This window comes from Haematobia irritans, chromosome 1, assembly GCF_050003625.1.
Source record: "Haematobia irritans isolate KBUSLIRL chromosome 1, ASM5000362v1, whole genome shotgun sequence".
NCBI lineage: Eukaryota > Metazoa > Arthropoda > Insecta > Diptera > Muscidae > Haematobia > Haematobia irritans.
The window spans coordinates 278,299,420-278,318,178 of NC_134397.1; the positions used below are offsets into that span (position 1 = coordinate 278,299,420).

At 34.5% G+C, this 18,759-nt stretch overlaps 2 protein-coding genes across 2 annotated transcripts; both read right to left on the minus strand.

Moving 5' to 3' along the window:
* Nucleotides 1–147: 147 nt before the first annotated feature.
* On the minus strand, nt 148–2,600 carry LOC142225922 (protein D3-like). The gene is made up of 2 exons (XM_075295775.1): nt 622–2,600; nt 148–416 (listed from the first exon to the last, which is right to left on the minus strand). Exons 1-2 carry the CDS (start codon nt 1,014–1,016, stop codon nt 281–283), a joined length of 531 nt encoding a protein of 176 aa, XP_075151890.1. The 5' UTR covers nt 1,017–2,600; the 3' UTR covers nt 148–280.
* Nucleotides 2,601–4,865: 2,265 nt separating this feature from the next.
* Nucleotides 4,866–9,331, minus strand: AP-2mu (adaptor protein complex 2, mu subunit). The gene is made up of 4 exons (XM_075295787.1): nt 8,949–9,331; nt 8,533–8,811; nt 7,064–7,223; nt 4,866–6,698 (listed from the first exon to the last, which is right to left on the minus strand). The coding sequence occupies exons 1-4, from the start codon at nt 9,123–9,125 to the stop codon at nt 6,001–6,003; spliced, it is 1,314 nt and encodes a 437-aa protein (XP_075151902.1). The 5' UTR covers nt 9,126–9,331; the 3' UTR covers nt 4,866–6,000.
* Nucleotides 9,332–18,759: the final 9,428 nt, after the last annotated feature.

Consider the following 18,759-nt stretch of genomic DNA (forward strand, 5'->3'; position numbering starts at 1 on the left):
ACCCACCTTAATATACAAAAGAAAACAGAGATGGGTTTGTTACAATTTAATAGTCCAACGCGTTAATTTCTTATATATATCGTGTTTTGGAAATAGTTATTTTAGCAATCCCGAATAATATTGTCAAGAATACAAAACTATCCAAAATACTTGAAAACGGATTTATTATTAATTTTTTCCCTTGGAATAAAAGATAAATATTTTCTATTTAATTATTTTATGAATGCAAAAAAAAATACATCTGAATGAGATAAAATTCGTTGGACTATCGAATGTAGATTTACTTCAATTGAGCTTTCAAGATGGGAACGTAGTCATCGTATTGGGCCTGGTAATAATTGCCAGCAATAGGGTTACCCAATTTATACTTGGTAATATAGTCCCGAGTCTTAATACTTAAACGTCCTTCGCGGGATCTGCAAAAGATAGGTGAATGTTTATTCAAAAACCTGTTGTGCTTCTTTAAACTTTAAAAATAGTAGACAATGTGTTTAGTTTCAGTACTTTCCCTTTTTTAGCTTCTTTGGACTTCTATTTTTGTACAGTGCCAACTAAATGAATTTACCAGCTTCCAAGTTATTTTCGTGAAAATTATTTATTACTTATAATAGTAATACTTACGTTTTTGAGATGAATTTGTCTGTAGTAATTTTTTCACTCTGCTTGAACACAAGAAAGACATAGCGATGTAGACCTGTACCCTCTGGTGGTCCTGATCCGATATATTCGGCAATCACTTGACCGTCAGCAACCTTATTGCCGGGCACATTGATAACTAACCAATGTAAAATTTCACGGTAAGTGGGTTCCTGACGAGATGGTGCATCTGGGTCAACCATCAATAATGTGTATAAGGCTCCCTCTTCTGCTTCCCAGGTGACTTCAGGCTGATCCTTGACTTGTGTTGGTGTAAGCTCTTTGCCCAATTCAACTTTAACACCACCGGCATAGGTTACCTTTGCAATTGCACCAGGCTTAGTGTCAATAATGTCGGGAATAATACCGCCAGTATCCATATTTTTGAGAGCAGACAAAGAACAATAATTTTACTAACGAGTGGTGGACTTAAACTGAGCAATGTTTCCACAAATACTAGCCTTTTTATCACTTTTTTAGAGAATAAACTCAGTCCATTTAATATCATAGGCCAACGAGGAATATTTTGATCATCATTCAATAAAATAGATAAGAAAGTTCCACAACATACATATATGCATTAGAAGGAAAATGTATGCACATAGAAAAATTACAAATCCAAATATGGGTGTAAGAATACAAATTAAAATCAAACCTGGATGTAAATAAAAATTTGGGCTTTGGTGCCAAGTTCACATTTATTGTACGCCCGCTTATATAGTTATATAAGTTTGGTGCCTTTGGTGCCAAGTTCACATTTATTGTACGCCCGATTATATAGTTATATAAGTTTCAACTTTTTTCGAAACAGGAAAATAAGTCAAGAATTTTGGGGCTTTTTCATTGTGCGTCGTCTTTACATTCTTGGATCATAATATGAAGACTCCTTTCTGTTCGCAATAGAAAATTAGAAACAAGATAACGAAGAAATACCGAGTAAAGAAGGGCCAAACAGCCTTGCCGACAAGCAAACACAATTTTAGAGATGTATTTATAATAGACTTTATTACTTTTTTTAAGTGTGTTGATTTCCATTGCTTTCAAAATTATTTCCACCCAGTTTTTGGTAGTTATGTATTCATTTATACATCAAGTTGTGATCAATTATAAAATCAGATAGTAAATAATTTGGTTATCAGAAAACCCAGTTATCAGTTCATTCGACAATACAACCCCCTTTGAATCACAATGATTTTTATGCCACCATTTATGCTTATCTCTTAGTTTCCAGTCCATCAATAGTAAATTTTCGTTAACAAAATCAGCTGCAGTGACAAACCAATTTCCATGATTCATATGGAAACTTTTGGAATTTGTAGCTTCTAGAAATTGCAACTCATACCCTGAGGGAAATTTCTTTGAAGAATTGGCAATAAATATTACTATCATTTTAAATCCCTACATTTAAGCATTTTAGGTTATAAGTAAAACATTCTGCCTTTAGGCGTTATTTTTTAGTAGATTTATAGTAATATACCTCAATTGGCCTTTAAGGCTTTAAAGTACAAATAAAGATAATAATAATAAAAAAGAAGCAGGGAAGTGTAAGAAAACAGCAGTTATGAAAGCTATTGTAGAACCATTCTGGGCTGTAAAAAAATAACTCTATGAAATTGTTAGAAGTGTTATTCGCTAGCTTAAAAAGGGCAAGTATTCTCGATTACTAAAACTGCTGTCTCGAATAATGCTGTTAGCTCCTAAAATTTTATATCAAATCAGCTGAATTAAGAGCGCTGGCTAAATCCATTCTGGAGTATGGGTCTATCGTATGGGATGTTCAATATGATATTTACGTTGATAGGATAGAATCGGTGCAGAAGCAGTTATCAATGTTTCTGAAGACTTTTTTCTTCCTTCCTAGACTTCTAGATTGAATCTTATTCATTTAACCACTCATAAGAGCCGACGGACGAATTGATATCTAGGATTAAGATAAATATTCCTTTCAGGCCTTCCCTTTTATTGATTTTCAACGTTCGAATTAAGATAAATATCCCTTTCAGGCCTTCCCTTTCATTGATTTTCAACGTTCGAATTATATATTTTATTTCAATCACCTAATTGACACTAACTTAAGTACTGATGTGATAAATTCCAAAATTGTAGCATATTTGCATAACTAATACATTTTTGTTGGCTAGTATTTAGTATTATTATGTTATATGTCCGGCTGAATAGACCATCTCTGTAGCTTTATGACTATGCTGCATTGAATTATATATTTATATATTTTTGGTACGTTTAAGTTATATGTAAAATGATCAACTATTTTTTTTTAACTTTATACATGTCGTATCGACGACTTCGCTAAATAAATTATTACAAGTCTAAACTACTGAATGTTATTATTTCTTTAAAGGGTGATACGGTCAAAATTTGGTCAAGGGAAAACGCGTGTAAATCGATGAAATCGTTTATTTAAAAAATCAAATTAAATTTCTTTTTCAAGTTCAATTAGTATAAAATTCAGGAAAAATATTCAGTTAGGCTTTCGCTTTTCCAAATCCGAATTGCCGGGCCTCACGCTTGACATCTGCCATCAGATTTTGTACAGCCACCTTGTCCACCTTCTTCGCCGCAGAAAGCCAGTTTGCCTTGAACTGCTGCTCGTCCTTAGCAGTTTTTTTGATCTTCTTTAGGTTCCGCTTGACAATAGCCCAGTATTTCTCAATTGGGCGGAGCTCTGCGTGTTGGGAGGGTTCTTGTCCTTGGGAACCACCTGCACGTTGTTGGCGGCGTACCACTCCATGGCCTTTTTACCGTAATGGCAAGATGCCAAATCCGGCCAAAACAGTACGGAACAACCGTGTTTCTTCAGGAAAGGCAGCAGACGTTTATTCAAACACTCTTTCACGTAAATTTCTTGGTTGACAGTCCCGGAAGCTATGAAAATGCTGCTTTTCAAGCCACAGGTACAGATGGCTTGCCAAACCAGATATTTCTTTGCGAACTTTGACAGTTTTATGTGCTTGAAAATATCTGCTACCTTTCCCCTTCCTTTTGCCGTATAAAACTCCTGTCCCGGAAGCTGCTTGTAGTCGGTTTTGACGTAGGTTTCGTCGTCCATTACCACGCAGTCAAACTTCGTCAGCATCGTCGTGTACAGCCTCCGGGATCGCGCTTTGGCCGTCGTATTTTGTTTATCATCGCGATTTGGAGTCACTACCTTCTTGTCAGTCGATAGTCCGGCTCGTTTTTTGGCTCGATGCACGGTTGTAGACGATACACCCAGCTTATTTGCGGCATCTCGGAGAGAGGGGTTAGGGTTTCGCTTGAAACTACCGGCAACTCTCTTTGTCGTCTCAGCGGCTTCCATTTTCGATTTCCCCCCGATCCAGACTTCCTGGCTGTCGACAAACGTTCCCCAAACACTTTAATTACAGTTGTAACGGTTGATTTGACAACTTTTAGCGATTTTGCCAGCTTTGCGTGCGAGTAACTCGGATTTTCGCGATGCGCGAGCAAAATTTTGATACGCTGCTCTTCTTGCTTGGACGGCATTTTGACAACTGAAGAGTGAATTCCAAAATCACAATAAGAGCAACATTCTACACACACACCTTCAAAATGAGGGGTGTTCAGGTTTTTTAAATGCAAAATTGAAAGAAATACGTCAAGTTTATATTGACCAAATTTTGACCGTATCACCCTTTATAATTCTCCCACTGGTTTCCTGGCATTTAATTCATATAAGCTTTTTCTTTTCATTGTCCACGACGACTTTGTTAAAAAAAATACAATTAATTACACATTAATTTTGAGATACATATTAAATCGTATTAAAGGGTATAAAATAATCTTTTTGTGCACTAATGTAGCATGTTGATTTGCCAATAAATTATTTTCTTTCTTAAGTTCTGTGACATGCACCTAAACGAAAATTTCGTTTGCATTCAGTATTGAGCATTTTTTATAAACTATGAAGAATAGGTAATGACCGTATGATTTTTATTTTTTCGCATATAGCAATGCTTTTCAACACGAAAGCTCCATATCGGTTTTGGAAACTATTTCGAAATCGACAATAACAACTCGTTTTTTAGCAAGTAGTTTGCTATTATAAATCTGCAAATATGATGCTGCAGCATCAACAGAAAACTTTCTTATTATAAACATTTTGGAGATTAGATTAATTAATAAAAAAAAATACTTGAATTGTGCAATTAGTATCACATATAACACTCACCATTTCCTGAAATCCAAAAATCAACAAACAAAGAAGCATCCAATTAAATAACAAGATGGAGGAAATCCATTATTGTTTAATACTATTCGAGTATATCATGTATTTCTATTGTTGTCATATTAATAATTATGTGTATATTTTAACTAATTAACGACAAAGATGTATGCGATGTTTGTTTGCTGCACTTTCATGATCTTTCCTGCAAATAATTAATTAATAATAATAACATCTTGCTTGATATTTATATATGTATTTAAATTTTTTTCATTGTTTGTTTTGTAGGGTTGCTTCTCTAAGGAAGAAAATATACATTTATAATGGTTACCACATATGGATGCCAGGATTTGAATGATTGTAGATGTTTGCTAGTGTCTACGTGGGTTGGAGATTGAAGGAGGTGGTCTAAGATAAAACTGTAGTAGTGTTGGCAATACTTAATAGTTATTATTTAATTTCATCCACGGCAAAAAAAACATTAATTGTTGTCATTGTGATAGCATTAATATATATTCTAATACATGGTAGTTATTAATTTGTTGTTTAAGCTTAAGAAGCTTTTGTGTTTTTGTTGGATTTCTTGATTGATCCTTTTTTGTAACTGAATTTATATGGCTTTCTGTTCATCGATACATGAACACAATCCTTGATGCAATGCGACCCGCACAGGGGACCAACATTGCATATTTTTCCACTACAACTAACTAGAAGTGTTTCTTGAAAAGGAGATTATTTGTCTTTAAAAGTTGTTTAAAACTTTTTGTTTTGTTAAGATGAACAAATTTAAACAAAAGAATATAATACATTAAATAATATATAAGGATTTTATGTATATATAAATCAATACAAAAATCAATAAAGCATTTATGAATAAAAAGTTTTTTTTTTAATAACATTTGTGTTTTTAGGAATACATGTGTGTTTGTATGTGTAGACTAAATAATATATTTTATATATTTAATATTGGAATTATTTTAATAATTTTGCAATTGCTTGTTCAATTTTTCAAATTGATTGAAGAAAAAACCTGCTGGATTGATCAACGAGGAATTAAAAAAAAACGACAACACAGGATCTTGAATTATGTTTTTGTTTTTTTTTTCTTTTGTAGCGTACAACTTTCGCTTTTGTTCAGTTAATTTCGGAACATGTATCGAAACGGACGCATAAGTAATTCTAATTTAGCAACGTGTCTCATATAAACCACTGCGGCCTATGTAGCGCACCCATTTAACCACATCGTGGTCAGAGTAATTCAATTTGGGTTCGAATACTTTCAAGTAACGCACTTTAAAGCCAGAAGGAGCAAAAGGTACTTCAAAGTTCATGGATATGGGTGGACGAGTCCACTTCTTTTTCGTATCCGTTTCAAGCAGTTCTATTTCGGCAGAGAGTTGTGTCTCTTTCATGCCAGCCATGCGTTTAATCTTCCAGACAATGGCGTTCTCGGATGCTTTATATTTGGCTTTGCCTTTAAGACAGATTAGTTGCACACCCGAAGTGTTAAGGGGTGTGGGGATTTTAACTTCAATCTTTTGACCCAACAACGAGGGCTTGAAATTGGATTTCAAGACTACCTTTACTTCCATTTTGGTGCGGCCAACTTCACGCACCAGAGGTATAACACGGAATGGCAGCGAAATGTCTTTGGTCGTACGATAACGCATCAATTCAAATTCACCGTCCGGCGGTATAAAGCTAATTGAATGTTCCGTTTCGAATTTACTTAGTTTAACGCATTGGTGGAATTGACAGTCGTCAATAACAACCACCGGTTTACCGGAGCGTGAAGTATCCGCCTCAGTGTTACCAGATAATCCACGACCTCTAGATTCCATAACAATTTTATCATTGATACCGAATTTGCATTCAGGCATACCTAAAAATGGAATTTAAAGATCGAAAATTATTGTAGTTGCCGTCGGTTGTGGATGTCTAGGTTTCTTAGGTCTTGTCACAGTTTTCGAATCAATTTGACGAATACATTTTAAAAATGTGATGGTTGTATTCCTCAAATCGTTTCGAATCCTATTTGTCGATGGTCCAACAGCCTTCCATTTCAGTCCAACTTCATTGCAGTCCATGCGTCGCAGTTTTTGAAAAATATATGTTCTGTGGTTGCTATAATTTTATAACCAATTAGTATAGCACAGGCTTTGAATGAAAAAAATCGTAGCCACTTTGCAAGGTTTAAAAAAATTCTGTTGTACCTGTGGAAAAAATCATAGAATCATCTATACTTACCGGATAGATAGGATTTCATAACTACTCTTCCAGCTACATGAGCTGAAAGTACTTGTCCCTGAGGACTCATTAACAAATTTACATATTCCAACACATCCAAGAATAATTCGTTACGTCTATATTTGATACCTTCACGCCTCCAACCAATTTGACCAGTCACCTTTGTAAATAGAAATGTTTAATTATTACATATTATTATATTTAAAAACATTTAAATTAATAAACTAAAAAGACGCAAATATAAAAAGTAGATATGTAACCATGAGTGGTTTCACCGCAATGTGGAGCTAAAAATAGAATCGGGCAGCACTCACTGATAAGAAAAAAAATTCACCTCTCTGGGCTGAATAGTTAGTGATCCTGAAATATCTATCTATCTGTCACTATACCTAACCTAATGATATGAGGGCATTCGTAGAGACTACACCAACCAAGATAGTAATTGTGAGTTATAAAGGGTTTTCAAACAAGAGATACTTTGTTGACATTTGGTCATTACTAAAAATTACATTACTCAACAATGCATTAAAGTTCGACACAAAAATGGGAAAAAACTTGCGGTCACATTTCACAAAGCAGCATCTTTGGGTCGGCTTGAAGTGTCCCCTCGGACAACAATACAAAATTTGGTGGTAAAATCTGAGACCTGTGCAATGAGAATATTGACTGGTAATCCATTGGATTTGGTAACCCATAAACACCACTACAACGTAAATTAATCAGACGTTGATATGAAGGCTTATAAATCCGATCATCAACAAGGCTCTGTCTTCACCGAGTGGGTATTTGAAATGGTACCGAAAAATCATATGGACTGATGAGATACATTTCCCTATCAAAAAAATATTTCTCTATCCAAGACATACGTCAGTCAATTTGCAGTATGCCCATGCAAAATCGCATAAAAAGGATATGCTCTTCCAAGCATGTTTTTGGTAAAGGTTTGGCTAATATTACTTTATCTCAAAAATGAAATATTTTTTTGAATATCTCAATAACACTTCTGGAAGATAAGGGAAAACTTTTGTGTAACATATTGTGGCATAGAATGTGCGGGTAGACGGAAGTACTCAAAAAGTTGTGTTTGTTTCTATTTCGCATTTAACCCAAGATGCAGCCTAGCCGTTGCATCACAATCACTTCCTCTCATATCCATTACTTTAAGCATGTGAATTGGTATTAAATTACACCTTATTTAAACTTCGCACTTTTGATTCCTTACTCTAGCAAAAAGTCTCCCGAAAGAGTAAAAATATTTCATATATCGTTTTTTTTTTTTAAGTCCTGACATTTTTAAAAGTCTGCAGTACATCCACTTAGCTGTAATATAACATTTAGTTAAATTCATTTTAAAGCCACCCGCATTATCACAAGTTTAAACAAGCATTGCTTCAGTATTTTCTTATAAACCTCCATACGATTAAATTAATCTTAATACACATACACACACATCCACAAGTCAAACTTACTTGAGATGTGATTTGCATTTGTTCCTCTTTAGTTGCTGACTTTATACCCTGCTGAGTAATAAAGGTCTTCAATGTACCGGAATCTGTGTTTTGTGGATATCCAAAATCTAAAATTTCATCAAGCAACTCATAGATCAAGACGAAGTTATTCTTGATATTTTCCTCGGATATTTTGCCAAAATACGATTGCATGACCTCGATGATTTTTAGCAAGAACTCAAAGACCATGGCAGCATTAACATTTTGTTTGGTCACAGCAGCCAACCATATATTGGCACGCTAAAATGCAAAAATTGATATTGAATTATTTAAATACATTGAAAAAATATGCGATAAGGGAAATGCAAAATATCTTTGTGGCATCACTTCATTCTCCCTGATGTGATGGTGTTGAGGGGTGGTTGGGGAACACTAACCTTTATGTGGAAAAAACTGGTGCGTGCTATATTGGTCACCGGTGAACGAACCTGCTGGCGAGCATGGATAACGTTGACCCTAAAGGCATCTACGGCATTTCGACCAATGTCATCGCGATAGACACGACTGATGAGCACTTCACCTTTGTGGTTGTACACAAACAACCCACCAATCATTTTTCACACGCTTTTGTTGCAAATCACAAAATTTCAGAAATTCCTTGATCGCAAACGACTTAAACGAAGCTGTTTACACTAATTTTTATCCAATCTTTCAATGAAAAATCTGCCTAATTAATATGGTAGGTGGTTGCACAAATTTCTCTATAATTTTCAATTCCTTCTCTTGATAACTCCCCTTTTTTTCGTTTGATGACAGAACGGAGTAGTGTTGGGAAAGTAACGAGTATTTGATTACAAGTACTCGTTACTGACTAATTTTTTTGAGTACTCGTTCCAATTAAATGAGTACATAAAACGACATCGTAAACTATAAAAAAAAAAAAACAATTTTCTTAATATAAAGAGAACCTTTTTAAAAACTCATTTATGAGACTGTTATTTATTCTAATTTCTTTCATTTTTCAAACAATAAAGGTTAACATGCCTCAAGAGACGACATTCACTCACCGAGACATTCGAATCGAGTGTGTCTGTCTTTAGGAAAGTACTTTGTGGGAGAATTAATTAGGAAGGAAAATGCCGGGCTTTTCATTTCCCAAAGGCGGATCGTATAGGAAAACAACAAAAAAAAAATAGATATCAGCACTTTCGAGTGTGTCTGTCTTTAGGAAAGTACTTTGTGGGAGCATTAATTAGGAAGGAAAATGCCGGGCTTTTCATTTCCCAAAGGCGGATCGTATAGGAAAACAACAAAAAAATAGATATCAGCACTTTCACGCATCTTTTTAAGAATTCCATCATCGGCAAGACTATGATATGAAGAAACATTCAAAAGCCATGAAATGAAATGAAGGAAAGGAAAGGAGCCATGGTAAATCGCATGCATGTTTCATGACAAGTCTTATAATCATATAAACATGCAGCAGTGTCGACTATGCCTTCGGACTTAAGGTGGGTATTGAGTTCGAGTTTAAGGTGAGTATTAAGTTCGAGTTTAGCCGCTAAAATCGCTAAAGTGAAAACTAAATCAGTAAGAAAAATGCATGAAATTATACATATTTGTTGCAAATTTTATTATAACTTGATGGGGAAAAGCCCAAAGCAAATTTTCACAAAGTTTGTGTTCCTTAAAATGGATTATTAAAGAAAAGTAATCGTGAAAAAATGACGTTTTTAGCGGCTAAACTCGAACTTAATACCCACCTTTAGCGGCTAAAGTCGAACTTTTAGGTGAGTATTAAGTTCGAGTTTAGCCGCTAAAAACGTCATTTTTTCACGATTATTTTTCTTTAATAATCCATTTTAAGGAATACAAACTTCGTGAAAATTTGCTTTGGGCTTTTCCCCATCAAGTTATAATAAAATTTGCAACAAATATGTATAATTTCATGCATTTTTCTTACTGATTTAGTTTTCACTTTAGCGATTTTAGCGGCTAAACTCGAACTTAATACTCACCTTTAACTGATAATGTGCACAATATATAGGATATGTTCGACACGAGCACTGTCGTCCGGAATAACTGATAATATGTAAAGCGCATAAAAGAGAAAAATAAAACCAAAATATTTCCAATTAAAAATTGATTGAAACTGAAAATATAATCAGTAAACAAGTATATTCGGCCGTAAGTTCGGCCAGGCCGAATCGTATGTACCCTCCATGGATTGTGTAGCAACTTCTACAAAAGACTTTCATCCATAATCGTACTACTTGGGTTGTGGTTGTGTAATACTTACCGATGGCAAGTATCTTAAAACTTCCTAACATCATCTTCTAAATTTTAAGTTATTCCATACGTGGACAAAAAACAAGTAAGGAAAGTCTGGCAGGGCCGTAGACTAAGGCCCGGGGGTGCAACACAATGTTAGTAAATAAATATGGCAAACATTTTAATCTGAAGCAATTTGTAGGTAACTTCACGAAAGTGTATTTATGATTTATCTACCGATATATATGTATTAGAAGTATAGGAAAATTTAATACGACGTTCTCCCCAAGCATGTTTTGGGGTTTGAAATGTTTTCCCTTTATAAGCACTTCAAAACGAGTCGTTTTCGCCATACTAAAAAACAAGTTCAAAACACAAGTTTTCCTCAAAAACACGTCAATAGGGCTGTTTTCTTTTTGCACTGGATAGAACTTTTGTATGGCAATCGTTGCACTGGTGTTCTATCCAGTGCAACTATCAGTGCAAGTCGCACCAGAGTCACCATTATATGCGAATTTTGTAGTTGTCAAAATATGAATTGGCAACTAACTAAAATACTGGGGAGGAACACATCTCAAGTGAATGTCACATACTGAAAAGAAGAAGAAACAAAAGCAAATGTAAATAAACAAAACAGAAGTATTTGTTTAAATTTTGTTTCACTGCAACAAAAACAGGAATATGTATCGAATTATGTAGAAATATCTAGTGGCCCAACTTGTAGCGTCTCTAACAACTTCCAATAAAGGAACTCTCACGTAAGTGACAATTTCATTTGGACATTTCGTCAAAGGCCTTATCTGTATTTCGTGAGACTCACAATAATTATGGAGTTCGAAAAAATTTAACGGTGCCTTAAATTTTTACAAAAACACCTTAAATGGCATGAGAATCAGTGAAATGTGTTTTATTTTCCTACAAATCAAAGTTTAAATTGCATGGCTCGGGTGGTGGAAGTTTAGTACGAAGGTCCAAAGAAAAGTCTTAATCCAAGAAATAAAAACAGTTCCTTCAATAATGGTGGGGGTAATATTATGGTCTGGGGGTGGTTTTTTGGACATGGCTCCGATTTATTGAGTATAGAGGGCACTATGCTTTTGGAAATCTTCAAAAACAGTTTGTCCCATGTAATATTACCATAACAATCACGGGAAATACCGTCTACATGGATTATTCAGTGCGATCATGATCTCCAGCACTCGTATAGTGTGCTAAAACAACTTATTTCTAATGAAAAAGTGTGTGTACTTGTACTCTATGTTTCGAATTCAGGCCAATGTCGTTCCTATGTTTAATAAAAAAATAATGTATTATACCCTTCATTGTGGACCAAATTCATTGATACCATCTCAAGTTTGTTGCGAGCTATATAAAGGTTGATATTCCCATATGCATGAATTTGAATCTGCACCGATTTAGACAAAATTGTATACACTTCAACAAAATCTATGTACTTAATATTTGAATCTAACTTTATGGGACGAAACATAATTTTAGTCAAAAAAAAAAAAATAATAATAATAATAAGAAAATCTGAAGTCTGGCGGGGCAGACTATAATATACACAACTTTGTATTTAGATCCACATTTTGATAAAATCTCAATCCTTCAATTTTGTTGAGTGCTTTGTATAAAGGTTTATGTTGCTATTTACCTCACTCGATTTGGACAATGTATATTGTAATACTTCTATAAAGAGTGCGACGCAGGGTATACATTTTTAGGCAATTTCGCAAAATTGAATTTATAATCGGTCGAAAGATTTATATTAGAGGTTTTTTAAGAATCAGTGACCATCAGCACGAAATAACATTATATGAAAATTTACTATAGAAATACATTTTCAATAAATATGCTAAATTTTGAGAAAATTTTCTATAGAAATAAAATTTTGACAAATTTTTCTATAGAAAAACAAGTAAGGAAAGTCTATAGTCGGACAGGGACGACTATTTTATACCCTGCACCACTTTGTGATGTACATTTTCGACACCATCTGAATTCCTTCAAATTTTTTGAGTGGTATATATAAAGATTTATGTTCCCATATACATGCATTTAAATCTGAACCGACAATATATTTAAGACCAAAATTCTATTGACTTAAAATTTATGTCGGCTAATGCCCTGGGGTGGAACACAATGTTAGTAAAAAACAAGTAAGTAAAGTCTAAAGTCGGGCTGGGCCGACTATATTATACCCTTCACCACTATGTATACCAACATTTGTGTTACCACCTTAACTACTTCAAATTTGCTGGGAGCTATGCAAAGGTTTGCATTTCCAGATACAAATACTTATAATGAAGAGAATATTTGTACAAAAACACTAGAATTAAAATCGGCTATCACCATGGGATGAAACACAATGTTAGTAAAAAATATGGGAAATATGAAGCGAGAGAAATTTTAATGCAAGTGTACAAAAGGACATTTATGATTTATCAGGCGATACTCACCAGTGGCGATTTTAAAAGGATATTGGTAGATCTCGCCAAGATATGTGGTCAAGTGTGGGTTGTAACATATTATTTGGTCAAGTCGAGCGACTTGGAGCCTTATTTTAAAAATCAACTGTTCTGTGGAAATTCTGGCACTACAGGATATGACTAAGATATGAGGAAATCATCACAGAGTTTTGTCTAAAGTGTGGGAATTTTGGTCATATTTGTAATAACTGGAAACACGAATATATGGGGGTTTTATCTAAATCTGAACCAAATATTAAAGATTTTAACCAAATTTAACACACATAACGACACCTAAATCTGAATCGATTTCAATCAAATTTACCAAGCATTGCTAGAATGTTAATTCTACTCTCTGTGCAAAACTTCACGAAAATCGGTAGTAAACTTTGGCCTCTGTTGTCATATGAGTCTAAATCGGACGAAAGATATATATGGGTGCTATATCTAAATTTGAACCGATTTCAATCAAATTTTGCACTCGTGACTATATGGCCAAGCGTTATGTTTGAGCAAAATTTCAACCAAATCAGGGTAAAACTCAGGCTGAATCCATATAAGTGCATATCGTACGAAAGATATATATGGAAGCTATATCTAAATCTGAACCGATTTCAATAAAATTTGGCACATTTGACTATACTACCAATTGTACTCCTAGTGCAAAATTTCTACCAAATTTGGGTTAAAATCTGGCTTCTAGGGCCGTATAAGTGGACGAAAGATATATATGGGAGCTATATCTAAATCTGAACCGATTTCTTCCAAAATCAATAGGGTTCTATTCTGACCCAAAACACATACTTGTGCCAAATTCGAAGTCGATTGGGCTTAAATTGCGACCTAGACTTTGATTACAAAAATGTGTTCACGGACAGACGGACATGGCTATATCGACTCAGGAGCCCACCCTAAGCATTTTTGCCAAAGACACCATGTGTCTATCTCGTCTCCTTCTGGGTGTTGCAAACATATGCACTAACTTATAATACCCTGTTCAACAGTGTGGCGCAGGGTATAAAAATTTTATAAATTGTTGTTCATTAGGCCGTGAAGTACAAAAATATAACAGCAGACATCTACTGCTATTTTTAGCAGACTTTTTCTATGAGTATACTGGAAGTCGAGTCTGAATTTGGAAAATAAAGTTGTTAACTCGTTTTAAAGGATTTTAATGGCATATGGAGAACAAAAGCTGAAAAAATGAAAACTTAAAATTCGCTTCCTAGAAAGAAGTACACAAAACCGAAATTAAAAAAAAAAATGTGTCTTAAAAAAATCCTTACTAGTATTCTCCGCTTCTTTGGCTCGGATTTAAAAAAAAAGGAAAAAAAGGAAAGGGAAAAAGTAAATTTTTAAAGTAAAGACAAAATCTTTGTAACAGGACATGCCTTTTTTTGAGTGTATACTGCTTAATTTTCATAAATAAGGAAATTCGGTTCATCTCCCAAACCTATACCAATGATACCCTTGCTTATGTTTACTAATTCGCATGGGGTGGTTTAGGGTATGATATAGTCGGCCCCGCCCAATATGGACCAATTTTTGTATGGTTGTTAGAAACCACATACTAACACCACGTACCAAATTTCAACCGGATCGGATGAATTTTGCCCCTCCAAGAGTCTCCGAAGGTCAAATCTGGGGATCGGTTTATATGGGGGCTATACGTAAAGTAATGCGATATGGCCCTTTTCCAATAAGATACGACCTATATCAATAACAACTTCTTGTGCCAAGTTTCAAGTCGATAGCTTGTTTCGAACGGAAGTTGGCGTGATTTCAACAGACGGACCGACCATCATCGGGTCGTATTTTTTCCAAAATGAGGCCGGTCAGGCAGTTACTGTGAATGGTGTTCGCTATCGTAAGATGATAACGAACTTTGTATGGCCCGAATTTGCCCCACAGCTAACGAAACAATGGCTCTTTTGCGCAACAAATTTAATGTCCGTGTTATCTCACGTAATGGCAATGTCAATTGACCGCCAAGATCATGCGATTTGACACCGTTGGACTTTTTTCTTTGTGGTTATTTGAAAGAAAAGGTGTACGTCCATAAGCCAGCAACAATTCAATAGCTAAAGGACGGGATAATTCGGCACATTAACGGCATAGAACCTCAATTATGCCCCAGCGTCATCGAAAATTTGGACCATCGGATGGAGGTGTGCCACCGAGGTCGCGGCGTCTATTTGGCCTATAGTTTGTTCCATACATAATTGAGTAATACGAATATATCATAATAAAATAAAATTACAATAATGTCCTAAATAGTTTGTGTTTTATTCAAAATCAACATCGGCCCTTGAAAATTTAACCACCCTATTCTTTATGGGGTCTTAGAGCAATTTTTCGATCTGTTACAAACGGAATGACAAACTTAAAAAACCACCATCTTATGGTGGAGGGTATAAAAATAGCATTTGGAATAGTATATAATAATAAAATTGCCTTCTTCATCATTATTTAGAAAATATTCACCAAGACAGTATGATTTTGGTTTGGATTTTGCGGTAAAATTTAAAATTTTCATGAATTTTTTAGATATTTACGCTTCATTTGTGTATAATTTTTCTATTCTTTAGTTAACCCTCTAATGCCCAATCCCGCCTTTAGGCGGGCTTCAATAAATAAGGAAGCTTTTAGTAAAACACACCTTAACACAATAAAAATGGGTATAATAAAAAGAAAACAGTTGGAACTGTTCAAGAGGCTTTGCAGCATATACTGAATTTTACCTATAAAATTTTCTTGTTTAGTTTTCTTGCTTTTGTGTCGTTAACATTAAATATTTATTCAGATGGCCAAAAAATTGGGGCATTAGAGGGTTAATTATACAAACATAATCCAAAAATGAATAAAGTTAAGTTAATTTGCTGAAGAAATAATAATTCCGATAACTAAAATAAACCTAATTTTTTTAATGGTTACATTTTCTTAATAAATTTTAAAATAATAAAAACTTTTGTCTTACACTTTTCGACATTTTTTTATTTTCACGGCGAAAGCTTAGGGAAACCTTGAAAATAAAAAATGTAAAAACAAGTGTAATGAAACTTAGTTTTTATTGATGGAACCATGAACGCCTAAATGTTTTTTAACATATTTAAAAATTTTGAAAGAAAATCTTCACTCCAGCGCCTCTAAAATGGGATTTCGTGATAAAGACTCCTTGTTCCAACAAGCAAACACCTCAAACACACGGCCTGGGATGTGAAAATATGGATCTCATTTGGAACCGTGGATCGGACAAAACCAAATTTCATCTTGGACAGCCCTTAAAAAAAGTGTTACAAGAAGAATGGGGCAAAATCTCTCAAGAAACGTGTCGATGCCAAGACGACTGGAAGCCATTTGCGCTAACAAAGGGTACTATTCCAAATACTAAGTGGACCAAAATAATGTCTCATACAATGTGATTACTGATACGACGAATACTTTTGTGAGCTTTTTTTGTAGTTTTTTGAATTAATGATTAAAAATAATACAATAAAATTAATTTCACGATTTTTGTTTACGTTTTGCTGTTATGTATATCCATGGAAACATTTTAATAAAACTTTTTCATATAAATGTTAAGCGGTTTGCGATTTCAATATATAAAAAAGAATATTTTTGTGAGTCACTGTATATGTTTTGTTTTTGTTTTTTGTATGACTTGTTTTATGGTCTAAAACAGCAAGAAATCCCTTTCTCAACTAAATATACAAATAAACTTGCGATATTTGTTTGTGGCTGGTGGTGGTGATGTTTTTCTCTGCCTACAATTATTGGTATTTCGTTCCAAAGAAAAACTTATAAACCAAGGTGGCTATTAAACCCAAGACAAAAGGCATCAGCCATGACTTCATTACGATTCCTCGTTCTTTTGCTCAGTATTCCATGTGGGTTCGGATTTTTCTGGAACATTTGTACGCTCTTCAGCAACTAGTTAACCGATTTTGTATTGTTGCATCATTTCACGGGCATATGAACTGTGACCAACTTCTTCGAAATTTTCTGTAGCATCTTTACCAGATTGTTCGATCAAGACTTCTTCACCACCAGGATGCTCATTGAGAAAAGGGGTCACGTCATACACGTTGTTGTGGATTATGAACCAATTCTTTTCTTTTGTAATATTTTTGGCAACTTCGGCGTGGGTAAATTATTTTACATTTTGCGATGACATGGTGTTTAATTAAATAATTTGTGGTATTAAGTTGAATTATATTTCCTGTATATTCTCTCCCTCTTGTGATGGCTGGCCGAAGTCTGTAATTCTACGTTAACTAGGCTTTTGTGATTTTGATGCAATTGGCATATCCATTTCTATACCACACATGCTTGTGGTATTAGCCACTTGTAAATCCACCACTTGGGCAAATTCCCATATTTCCCCGCGTTTGGTTGATAAACATGACGCACTGAATCTGTTTCCACGCACGTAGCTGTTGCCAGCAGTCATTTGTTTTTGAAAGGCAAGCAGCAAATCCTTTAAAATTAATAATCACTCTTTCGTTTTTGGTACACTTATTTCTATAAATTGATTATTAAATGTATACCCCCTATTTTTATTTATAAACAATAACTTTGATTTTGACATTTGACGACCAAGTGTTGCCAATCAAAATCGAAAATTGAACTGTTTAGACGTTTTGCGTTTTCTTTTTGCACTGGTTATCAGTGCAATAAGAAAACAGACCTAATTTTAGAATTTGAACTGACCTAATTTGGAATATACCCCTAATAACATACCCCTTTCAAATAAATATGTCAAAATATTGAAATAGTTTTTATAGAAAAAAGGAATAAACAAAGGCTTTGAAGAACGTGGACATGTGAAAATAACTTGAATTTTTTTTCCCTTTTCGCTCGCGGTAAGTATTTGAAGATTGCATATATGTGAATTTCGAGTAAATGTAAATTTCTAGTTTCCATGGTAACTGTCTCAAGTCGGTGTGAACGGTGAAATGTTTTGGAAAAACGAATGAGGAAAACGGGTCAGTGGGAACATAGCATAAGTCAGTTTTACCCGTCTTCGATTTTACAAGAAAAATGTGGATATTTTGGCCATATTTGAAATCGAAAAAAAAACATATTTATCTGAAACGATTTCAACCAAATCCGACACAATTTACGAAACTATAAATTGCACTCCTTGTGCAAAATTCAAAGTAAATCTGGCTGAAATTCTAGCTTCTGGGGCCAAAGATATATATGGGAGCTATATCTAAAACTGAACCGATTTCTTCCAAAATCAATAGGGTTTTATTCTGACAAAAACACATAACTATACCAAATTTGATGTCGATTGAACTAAAATTGCGACCTAGACTTTGATTTCAAAAATGTGTTCGCAGACAAATGGATGGAAGGACTCAGCGCCATGGGTCTATCTCCTTCTGGGTGTTGCAAACATATGACTAACTTGGGGATCGGTTGGATCTGGATCAATTTTAGCATGCTTTTTGGAGGCCATCAAGGCATATTAATATGCCTTGAGAGGCCATAGACTTACATCACG

Bases quoted from the DNA above. Each gene is read 5' to 3' on its own strand.
- LOC142225922 (XM_075295775.1), bottom strand. From the start codon at position 1,016: ATGGATACTGGCGGTATTATTCCCGACATTATTGACACTAAGCCTGGT. The intron at 417-621 runs GTAAGTATTACT...TATCTTTTGCAG, and splicing joins GACAAATTCATCTCAAAAAC to ATCCCGCGAAGGACGTTTAA.
- AP-2mu (XM_075295787.1), bottom strand. From the start codon at position 9,125: ATGATTGGTGGGTTGTTTGTGTACAACCACAAAGGTGAAGTGCTCATC. The intron at 8,812-8,948 runs GTTAGTGTTCCC...TTTGCATTTTAG, and splicing joins CCAGTTTTTTCCACATAAAG to CGTGCCAATATATGGTTGGC. The intron at 7,224-8,532 runs GTAAGTTTGACT...CTATTTACAAAG, and splicing joins AAATGCAAATCACATCTCAA to GTGACTGGTCAAATTGGTTG.